The following is a 10,557-nucleotide window of genomic DNA, read 5'->3' as shown; positions in this document are numbered from 1 at the left end:
GCCCCCTCCCGCCCCCTCCCGCCCCCGCCTCCATTCCCAGAGGTCCTGGCCCAGGAGGCTTTGGTCACTTTTCGGGAAAAACCTGCTGGGTATGGCCTCCTGAGGGCCCGGCCACTTGACTGGCCTTCCCAGGCCGCGGGGCAGGACAACAGTCTCCCAGTAACGGCGCGTTCTGCACACTTCCAAAGTCCCTGCCCCCTCATACCCCAAAATGTACCCCCATCGGTCAGGGAGGAAGTCTCTTGACGCCTCCCCTCCACTGGGAGACGCTGGAAAGGCCATGGCCCCAGCCACCTTCCCCCACAGGCCAGTCTCAGTGCGGGGGTAGGTGGATGGTGCTGGAGGCATGGCAGTGAGGAAGAGGGGCCGCGACGGCGGGTGAGCGGCCGGAGGGAACTGGACCAGGAAGGGAGGAAGATCTGGGGGGAACGTGGAAAGCGGAGGAAGCTGCGGAGGCGGCGGGGAGGGCGGAGGGGAGAGGCAGGCCGACAGCCACGCCAAGTCTGAAGCGGTGTGTGCAAACCTCCAGGCGCTCCGCTTCAAGGCTCCCCAAGGCCCGGGGCGCACGGCAACCACCCGCAGAGAGTGGGCGTGGGGGTATGCTGGGGAAAAGCGCCCCAGGAACCTGAACGCCCTACCCAAGCGCTCCAGGTCTTCACCACCTCTCAAACCCCGCCCCGCCCGGAGGGCTGCGCTCCCCTCTCGAAGGACCGGTGGAGTCATAAACACATGGGCGCCGGGCCATGATCAGGCGTGCGTGGGAGTGCGCGCCCACCCTGGTCGCCGGGCGGGGCCGGGCGGGGCCGCGCAGGCGCCGAGCTTTGTTAGAGACGCTCCCGGGAGCCACGCGCCGGGCATACAGGCTTCCTCCCAGGGGCCGGGCGTGGGGTGGTGCCCGCCGCGATTGGCCGAACGGGCGGCCCGCCACTGGCTGAAACCCCGGCCCCCGCCCCTCGGCCGCAGGGGGCGGGGCGCGGGTGCAGGTTGGTCGGCGCGTGCTACTCCCCGGGGTCTCACGCGCCCCAGGGATGGGTGCGCTGTGGCCTTAGACTTGCCCTACCCCCAAAGGCGAGCGTTGCAGGGGTCGCACCCGGGACCTGCGGACAGCAGCTTGGGGGTCGGTGCACACACGGGACCTGCGTGCTGCATCTTGGGGTCGCACTGGACACCTGCTGGGAGCCGGGACCCACTGGGGACCTGCGGACTGTGCCCGGGGGACGGGGTGCGGTCGCGCTCACGGCTTGGTCTTTGCAGGCTGTGTGCGCCAGGGGTTGGACGAAGCGTGGCGGGAGGGCGAGGCAAGGGAAGGAGGGCGTGAGAAAGGAGGCGGCGGCGGCGCGGAGGAGGGTTATCTATACATTTAAAAACGAGCCGCCTGCGCCGCTCGGGGAGCGTCCGACAGCACGCGCGAGTCACGAGCGCCCCACGCTCCCCGCTGCGCACTGCCCGCCACCTCTCGGCCTCCTGCGCCTCGTTGTCTCCGGACCCCAGACGACCTGGCACCACGTACCCTGGGTAGTCGTTTGGCAGCACGGTGCCAGATCGTCGCTGAGGCTTGACCGTCGTTCCTCCGCCCTCGGTTCCTCGCCCCACACCTTCCTGCGGCGCGCAGGGACTCGGAGGAGGCGCGGGGCGAGTGGATGCGGGCGCGATGGACAGCGGCGCGCTGCCCCGGCCCGCGCCCCCTGCGCCTGGTGTCTCGGGCTGCTGCGCCGCTCGGCGGCGACCGGAGTCTCCAGAGCTGCTGCGCTGCAGCCGGCGGCGGCGGCCAGGCGCGGTGGAGACCGGGAGTGGAGCGGCGGCCGTGGCGCGGCGCAACGAGCGGGAGCGCAACCGAGTGAAGCTGGTGAACTTAGGATTCCAGGCGCTGCGGCAGCACGTGCCTCAGGGCGGCGCCAGCAAGAAGCTGAGCAAGGTGGAGACGCTGCGCTCGGCGGTGGAGTACATTCGCGCGCTGCAGCGCCTGCTGGCCGAGCACGATGCCGTGCGCGCCGCGCTGGCCCGGGGGCTGCTGGCGCCAGCCGCGCGCCACTCACTGCCCCGCGGGCCACCCGGGGCCGCCGCCGCCTCGCCCTCCTGCGCCTTGCCGTCCCCGGGCCGCGAGCACAGCTCGGAGCCCGGGTCCCCGCGCTCCGCCTACTCGTCGGACGACAGCGCCTGTGAGGGCGCGCTGAGCCCCGCGGAGCGCGAGCTTCTCGATTTCTCCAGCTGGTTAGGGGGCTACTGAGCTCTCGTCCCAGCAAGGTAAGCGCCGAGAGGCGGGGAAGAGGGAGGGTCGGAGGCAGGGCCGCCTGGCGCGGTGGAGCAAACGGCCTCGCAGCTCGCGCACCCGAGAGCCCGCGGGGCCCAGCCTCAGGCCCGGGCGATGGCCTGGATTTCGCTCACTCTTCATTCCCCCCAAACTTTTTCAAGCCTGTGCAAGACCAGCGTTTGTTTGTCCGGGATTGCAAAACTTCCCCTCGCTGCTCCGCCGCCGAAGTGGGAGCGGGGAGACGGAGGGGGGGGGGCCCTCGGGCGGGTGAGGCCCCAGGGGCTTGCGGATCCGGGGCAGATTCGGGCGCTTGGAGGCGGAGTGACTTTGCATTGCAAATTGCGCGCCGGGCCGGGTGGCAGAAATGAGTCGGCGGGGTGCGGATCCCTGACTCACTGCGGATCTTCCTCGCCCCACACCTTCCTGCGGCGCGCAGGGACTCGGAGGAGGCGCGGGGCGAGTGGATGCGGGCGCGATGGACAGCGGCGCGCTGCCCCGGCCCGCGCCCCCTGCGCCTGGTGTCTCGGGCTGCTGCGCCGCTCGGCGGCGACCGGAGTCTCCAGAGCTGCTGCGCTGCAGCCGGCGGCGGCGGCCAGGCGCGGTGGAGACCGGGAGTGGAGCGGCGGCCGTGGCGCGGCGCAACGAGCGGGAGCGCAACCGAGTGAAGCTGGTGAACTTAGGATTCCAGGCGCTGCGGCAGCACGTGCCTCAGGGCGGCGCCAGCAAGAAGCTGAGCAAGGTGGAGACGCTGCGCTCGGCGGTGGAGTACATTCGCGCGCTGCAGCGCCTGCTGGCCGAGCACGATGCCGTGCGCGCCGCGCTGGCCCGGGGGCTGCTGGCGCCAGCCGCGCGCCACTCACTGCCCCGCGGGCCACCCGGGGCCGCCGCCGCCTCGCCCTCCTGCGCCTTGCCGTCCCCGGGCCGCGAGCACAGCTCGGAGCCCGGGTCCCCGCGCTCCGCCTACTCGTCGGACGACAGCGCCTGTGAGGGCGCGCTGAGCCCCGCGGAGCGCGAGCTTCTCGATTTCTCCAGCTGGTTAGGGGGCTACTGAGCTCTCGTCCCAGCAAGGTAAGCGCCGAGAGGCGGGGAAGAGGGAGGGTCGGAGGCAGGGCCGCCTGGCGCGGTGGAGCAAACGGCCTCGCAGCTCGCGCACCCGAGAGCCCGCGGGGCCCAGCCTCAGGCCCGGGCGATGGCCTGGATTTCGCTCACTCTTCATTCCCCCCAAACTTTTTCAAGCCTGTGCAAGACCAGCGTTTGTTTGTCCGGGATTGCAAAACTTCCCCTCGCTGCTCCGCCGCCGAAGTGGGAGCGGGGAGACGGAGGGGGGGGGGCCCTCGGGCGGGTGAGGCCCCAGGGGCTTGCGGATCCGGGGCAGATTCGGGCGCTTGGAGGCGGAGTGACTTTGCATTGCAAATTGCGCGCCGGGCCGGGTGGCAGAAATGAGTCGGCGGGGTGCGGATCCCTGACTCACTGCGGATCCGAGCGCTCGCCCCGCCCCGCCCCGCCGCCCTGGCTGGGCCGTACTCCGAAACCGAGGCACCCACGGACCCGAGCTCCAAAATCCACTGAGCAAACGAAACTGCCGGCTCCGCTTGTGGGAGGTGGGGCAGGGCCGGGCTGGGCGGGGTCTCCAGGGCCGGATCCCGCACTAACGCGCGTGCCTATTTCCTCCTAGCGGCCGCGAGCGGGCTCACCACTTGGGAGCCAGCGCGTTGGAATGGCTCACGTTTTCGTCCCCGCCGTTCCCGCGGGCCAAGCCGCCGCCGAGCCGGGGATCCCGCCAGCCCTCCCCGGCCGTCCAGCCTGACATCATCCGGGCGGCAGCTTCCTCGGACCCCTGCCACCCTGTCCCCAGAGGCCTTCCACTGGAACTGGTCTGCAGCACCAACACTTGGAGGTTTGAAGGGGAGAGGATTTTATGCCGACACAGATCATCTGTTTTTTACGCATGAACTTGAACTGCCTAGGGACACTGACAGTGTGAACACTTATTTTTGTGCAAAGAATCCTTAGATTTGGAACACAATAAAGATTGTCTACTCCCGCCCACTCCCTCTTCCTGGAATTTTTGAACCTGGCCAAGATCTGGACATGCTGCAGCCCTTGAGGGGCAGGGTCCCTGGCGGGTGTCCCCTTGCAGCGCTGCCAGCTGGGGAGAGACCTGTGTCAGAAAACCTGTTTTAGGGAGGGTGGATCTTATAAATAAATTGGTGCTGTGTATCCGTGGTGTTGGAGGTGCCCACTCCACACCCCGAGGCCCCCCATTTCCCAGGTGAGGGCCCGGTATGGGTGGGAGGTTGGCGGCTTAGACCCTGTACCCAGCAGGCCCCACCTCTGTGGTCGCACCTCCTTGGACTCCGCTCCCTCTTCTGTAGGGTGGGCGGGCGGAGAGAAGTGAGGTCTGGGAGTCCAACCTGGTCACCACTGTGCCAAAGCAATTCACAGGTGCTGTGTGGAGCTGGGAGCTCCTGGCAGGTGGCAGCAGGCTGGCGGGTGGTCCAGGCAGGGTTATTTCACAGTTGGGAAGCTGAGGTCCGCATGCTGCCGACTGGCTTGGGGATCTAGGGCAAGTGCCCAGTGTAGGGCTGGGCCTGAGGGGGTGTGGCCCAGGCCACCCTCTGTCTCGGGGTCCAGGCTGCTGGTTTCAGATCTCCGCTGCCTACCACCAGCTGGGTGACCCCAGGAAAGTTGCTCAACCTGCAAATGGGGGTGACCTACAGTTGTGGGAGGACTTAAGGAGAGGTGAGGTGCTCGGCCTCACCACGGAGAGGTGTCCCGTGCTCAATCCTCAGCTGCTGCACCCATGGCTTCCAGGCCACTTGTGCCCTGCAAGCTGCAGAGGCCTAGGCCTCTCTGCCTGCCTGTTTGTGGGCGGGGGCTGTGAGGGCCTCCCTTGAGGGGAACGAGGAGGGCCCCCCAGGCTCCCTGAGCCCAGAGGGCCTGCAGGTGATTACTCAGCTCTACCTTTGACCAGGGCCTCGGCAGCTTTGAAGTCTCGCTGTGCCCAAAGCTCTCTTTTATTGCAGGGATGGCTGTGAGGCTGACAGGGATCCCCTGTGCTGCTTTAGGATGCTGAAAGCACCCCTTCCTCCGGCAGGGAGTGGTTGGGTCAAAGCCTTTGGAACCCTGGGAGGTGGGGTGCCGGGTGCTGGCAGAGAAGATGTCTCCTCGGTAACCATGGCGACAGGGTTGGTGGGTCTGATGAGGCTCAGACTTGGTGGGGGTCAGCAGAGCAGCTGTGGCTGGGGGGGGCTGCAGGGCCGAGCGACCCAGCCTCATGCAAGGGACAGAAGGAGGCATGTGACATGGCCACCCAGCAAGCGCCACCCCTCAGCCTTCCAGGGATCCACACCACAGTCAGTGACCTCACTGAGCCACTGGCTCTGGGCTCTCCTGGGACTCCTTACCTTGACCCCAGGCAAAGGCCTGCAGCCCCCAGGACACAGAGTGGTACCAGGTGGGCAGGGTGAGACCACGCCTGGGTGTGGGGGAGGAAAGCATGGGAGGAGCGGGCGGAGGGAAGCTGGGGCCGGTGATGAAACTCTGCGAAGGATAAGAGCTGCCATTTTTGTGTTCCTGTTTTTTATTATGGAAAATTCCAAACACATAGGCAGAAGTTCCAGAACTTTTATTGGACATCTTCTCTGTACCAGGCACCGAGGATGCACCGGTGCCCTCACGGAGCCTATGTTCTAGCAGGGCATACAGGCTCTAACCCACAGCGGCACTGTCGAATCAGACATGTCCTGTCGACGATGGATGTGCCGGACCCTGGAGAAGCCTCTGAGAAGCCCCCATCACCAGCGCCAAAAACTATTAACACCAGGCCTCTCCCACCTATCCACCCCACCACTCCCACCCCCACGTGGTTCTGACGCAGATCCCAGGCATCATGTGGTTTCACCTGTAAATTCACCATGTGAGCCTCCAAGGGAAAACCCAATACCATGGTCCCCCCCCCCAAAATGAACAACAGCTCTTCCATTTCGGTGAACACCCAGCGGTGGCACAGCCCTCTGATTGCCTCCGTTTTTCACAGTTGTTTTACAGAATGAGAATCTGGTGCAGATCTGCACCGGAATTAAAGACTTGTGAGCATCCCTTCCCCAGTCCCCTTACGGGGAAGATGAGGTCAGCCGTGTTCAGGGTGCTGCTGACGGCACCACCCTAGGTGTTAATATTATTGAGTGTCTGTCCCTGTATTTTCTGTAATTGGAAGGGGGTGGGTCGGAAGCAGATGTGTGATCAGATTCTGGTTTGGTTTTTGGTTCCAGCACTTCAGAGGTGGTGCCGTGTCCCTGACACTGCATCCCATGAGGACGCACATATGGTGACTGGATCAGAGGGTCTGAGCGGGTTCAGTTTTGAGAGAAGAAAGGGCTGTGTTTGATCAGGCAGGATGACAGGTGTGTCATCCGGGGAACACTGGCCTGCCTGCTCACTCTAGTTAGAAAGTGCCCCCCCCTCCACCACCAGCTGTCATTTACTGGGTGCCATTCACTGCGCCATTTTACATAATTGGAAAGGGCAGCTCTGAAAGATCAGGTGCCTGAGGTCACAGAGCTTAAAGGTGATGGGGCTTGGGATTCCAACCTGGGATGGCTTCATTCCTAAGTCCTTGCAGTGGTCCCCTTCCAGGAGGGTGGGGCTGCCTGGGGCTGTCCTGGGGAGGACACCTTAGCAGTTCCGTGTTCTAGGTCAGCACATCTGCACGGATCCCCACCTGGCCAGGTGGTCAGCCAGCCATCGGCTCTGCAGTGGGGTCAGCAGGGATCTCCTGGGAGCCTGTGGTCCAGCCTTGCCTGCATCTGGAGGTTGGAAGCCAATTGCAGACAGAAGGTGACCAGGGGCTGAGCGGTGGAGATGGGTCGGGGACCCCATCTGCGGTGCGAGGGGAATGGTGCTTCAGCCTTGGGGTAAAGCTCGGTGGGACCAGGGGAATCTTTACAACAACTGTGAATCAGGCAGGGCTGGGGTGGATGCGCAGTCGGGTAGCACAGTCTGGATGACTACAGCCCCAGAGGGCCCTCTTGGGGTGCTTTGCTACTGGGGGTCCACACGTTGTCTTGTCTATTCATGACAGCAGGCACCCCAAGGAACCCTGCTTTGTAGTCCAGGGAGTGTCTCTGTGGCTGAAACTCACCCACTCAGAGAATGATGTGTCCCCGGTGGCCACCCACATGGGGGCCCTGCTGACACTGGACCGCCCTCTTGGAGGCTAGGGCCCAGCACGGGTCCCTGCGTCCAGGCCCGCCTTATCTGGCCTGCTGGGGTCCCACACCCACTCATTCTGAAACCTTTATCGGACTCCTTCTCTGTATTCCAGGTGCATCAGCGCCCGAGGGAAACCCGGCCTTCAAGGAGCTTGTGTTCTAGGGGGGACACGGGTACCGTCTGGCCCTTGGTAAACACACCGGTTTGGGGTGGTGCGGGAAACAACAGGGGTCCTGGGGTGTTGTCCAGGTCACTCAGCATCTCCGAGCCATGTCCCTGAAATAGAGGCTGCAGTGCTGACCTCACAGGGCTGTCGCCTGTCCTGTGTGCTGGAACCAGTGGGACGTGGGTCTGGAGAGGGGCAGTCAAAACCTCAGTGGTTCCTGCCTGCTCCAGGGCAGCCTCACTGCCTCTGGGACGCACCCATAGCCCCCACTGGGAGGATGACGTCTATCTGTTCCTTCCTGGGTGTGGGGGAGGAAAGCATGGGAGGAGCGGGCGGAGGGAAGCTGGGGCCGGTGATGAAACTCTGCGAAGGATAAGAGCTGCCATTTTTGTGTTCCTGTTTTTTATTATGGAAAATTCCAAACACATAGGCAGAAGTTCCAGAACTTTTATTGGACATCTTCTCTGTACCAGGCACCGAGGATGCACCGGTGCCCTCACGGAGCCTATGTTCTAGCAGGGCATACAGGCTCTAACCCACAGCGGCACTGTCGAATCAGACATGTCCTGTCGACGATGGATGTGCCGGACCCTGGAGAAGCCTCTGAGAAGCCCCCATCACCAGCGCCAAAAACTATTAACACCAGGCCTCTCCCACCTATCCACCCCACCACTCCCACCCCCACGTGGTTCTGACGCAGATCCCAGGCATCATGTGGTTTCACCTGTAAATTCACCATGTGAGCCTCCAAGGGAAAACCCAATACCATGGTCCCCCCCCCCAAAATGAACAACAGCTCTTCCATTTCGGTGAACACCCAGCGGTGGCACAGCCCTCTGATTGCCTCCGTTTTTCACAGTTGTTTTACAGAATGAGAATCTGGTGCAGATCTGCACCGGAATTAAAGACTTGTGAGCATCCCTTCCCCAGTCCCCTTACGGGGAAGATGAGGTCAGCCGTGTTCAGGGTGCTGCTGACGGCACCACCCTAGGTGTTAATATTATTGAGTGTCTGTCCCTGTATTTTCTGTAATTGGAAGGGGGTGGGTCGGAAGCAGATGTGTGATCAGATTCTGGTTTGGTTTTTGGTTCCAGCACTTCAGAGGTGGTGCCGTGTCCCTGACACTGCATCCCATGAGGACGCACATATGGTGACTGGATCAGAGGGTCTGAGCGGGTTCAGTTTTGAGAGAAGAAAGGGCTGTGTTTGATCAGGCAGGATGACAGGTGTGTCATCCGGGGAACACTGGCCTGCCTGCTCACTCTAGTTAGAAAGTGCCCCCCCCTCCACCACCAGCTGTCATTTACTGGGTGCCATTCACTGCGCCATTTTACATAATTGGAAAGGGCAGCTCTGAAAGATCAGGTGCCTGAGGTCACAGAGCTTAAAGGTGATGGGGCTTGGGATTCCAACCTGGGATGGCTTCATTCCTAAGTCCTTGCAGTGGTCCCCTTCCAGGAGGGTGGGGCTGCCTGGGGCTGTCCTGGGGAGGACACCTTAGCAGTTCCGTGTTCTAGGTCAGCACATCTGCACGGATCCCCACCTGGCCAGGTGGTCAGCCAGCCATCGGCTCTGCAGTGGGGTCAGCAGGGATCTCCTGGGAGCCTGTGGTCCAGCCTTGCCTGCATCTGGAGGTTGGAAGCCAATTGCAGACAGAAGGTGACCAGGGGCTGAGCGGTGGAGATGGGTCGGGGACCCCATCTGCGGTGCGAGGGGAATGGTGCTTCAGCCTTGGGGTAAAGCTCGGTGGGACCAGGGGAATCTTTACAACAACTGTGAATCAGGCAGGGCTGGGGTGGATGCGCAGTCGGGTAGCACAGTCTGGATGACTACAGCCCCAGAGGGCCCTCTTGGGGTGCTTTGCTACTGGGGGTCCACACGTTGTCTTGTCTATTCATGACAGCAGGCACCCCAAGGAACCCTGCTTTGTAGTCCAGGGAGTGTCTCTGTGGCTGAAACTCACCCACTCAGAGAATGATGTGTCCCCGGTGGCCACCCACATGGGGGCCCTGCTGACACTGGACCGCCCTCTTGGAGGCTAGGGCCCAGCACGGGTCCCTGCGTCCAGGCCCGCCTTATCTGGCCTGCTGGGGTCCCACACCCACTCATTCTGAAACCTTTATCGGACTCCTTCTCTGTATTCCAGGTGCATCAGCGCCCGAGGGAAACCCGGCCTTCAAGGAGCTTGTGTTCTAGGGGGGACACGGGTACCGTCTGGCCCTTGGTAAACACACCGGTTTGGGGTGGTGCGGGAAACAACAGGGGTCCTGGGGTGTTGTCCAGGTCACTCAGCATCTCCGAGCCATGTCCCTGAAATAGAGGCTGCAGTGCTGACCTCACAGGGCTGTCGCCTGTCCTGTGTGCTGGAACCAGTGGGACGTGGGTCTGGAGAGGGGCAGTCAAAACCTCAGTGGTTCCTGCCTGCTCCAGGGCAGCCTCACTGCCTCTGGGACGCACCCATAGCCCCCACTGGGAGGATGACGTCTATCTGTTCCTTCTGGCTTTGGTGGCGGGTGGCAGGTGGCGGGCGGGGGTGGGCGGGGCTTGTAGCTAGCCTGTGAGTCTGCCTCTGAAGCCTCCCTGGCACTTGGAAGCAAATGAATCGACTTGCCAGCTCCTCCCCGCCCAAGGTCCGCTTCCACATCTGCGCAGCCACCTACGGGGCCAGATGACGGCCAGGCAGCCTTGTTCAAAATTGGGAAAAGGTGATGTTAAAGGTGCTGAGATAGAAAGACTTTTCCTTTTTTCCATGGTCTATGTCTTGACTTATGGTGTTTTAAACTTGCTATTTAATGCCGTTCTAAGTAAAGAAAAATTAACAGTTTAAGGTATTTGGATGAATTTTTTTTTTTTTTTTTTTTTTTTTTTTTTTTGTGGGGGTATAATTGCTTTACAATGGTGTGTTAGTTTCTGCTTTATAACAGAG

The 10,557-nt window shown here is 62.5% G+C and overlaps 2 protein-coding genes across 2 annotated transcripts; both read left to right on the top strand.

The window, feature by feature from the left end:
* Positions 1 to 1,651: 1,651 nt before the first annotated feature.
* LOC103086582 (achaete-scute homolog 2) lies at positions 1,652 to 2,227 on the top strand. The gene has a single exon (XM_007465956.1). It carries the CDS (start codon positions 1,652 to 1,654, stop codon positions 2,225 to 2,227), a length of 576 nt encoding a protein of 191 aa, XP_007466018.1.
* A 499-nt stretch (positions 2,228 to 2,726) lies between these two features.
* ASCL2 (achaete-scute family bHLH transcription factor 2) lies at positions 2,727 to 3,302 on the top strand. The gene has a single exon (XM_007465955.1). It carries the CDS (start codon positions 2,727 to 2,729, stop codon positions 3,300 to 3,302), a length of 576 nt encoding a protein of 191 aa, XP_007466017.1.
* Positions 3,303 to 10,557: the final 7,255 nt, after the last annotated feature.

Source organism: Lipotes vexillifer, unplaced genomic scaffold, assembly GCF_000442215.2.
Source record: "Lipotes vexillifer unplaced genomic scaffold, Lipotes_vexillifer_v1.1 scaffold1094, whole genome shotgun sequence".
Lineage (NCBI taxonomy): Eukaryota > Metazoa > Chordata > Mammalia > Artiodactyla > Lipotidae > Lipotes > Lipotes vexillifer.
Note: the sequence above shows the minus strand (reverse complement) of the source record. Positions and strands in the feature narration are given on the sequence as shown.

Coding starts and splice junctions, on each gene's coding strand:
- ASCL2 (XM_007465955.1), top strand. CDS start 2,727: ATGGACAGCGGCGCGCTGCCCCGGCCCGCGCCCCCTGCGCCTGGTGTC.
- LOC103086582 (XM_007465956.1), top strand. CDS start 1,652: ATGGACAGCGGCGCGCTGCCCCGGCCCGCGCCCCCTGCGCCTGGTGTC.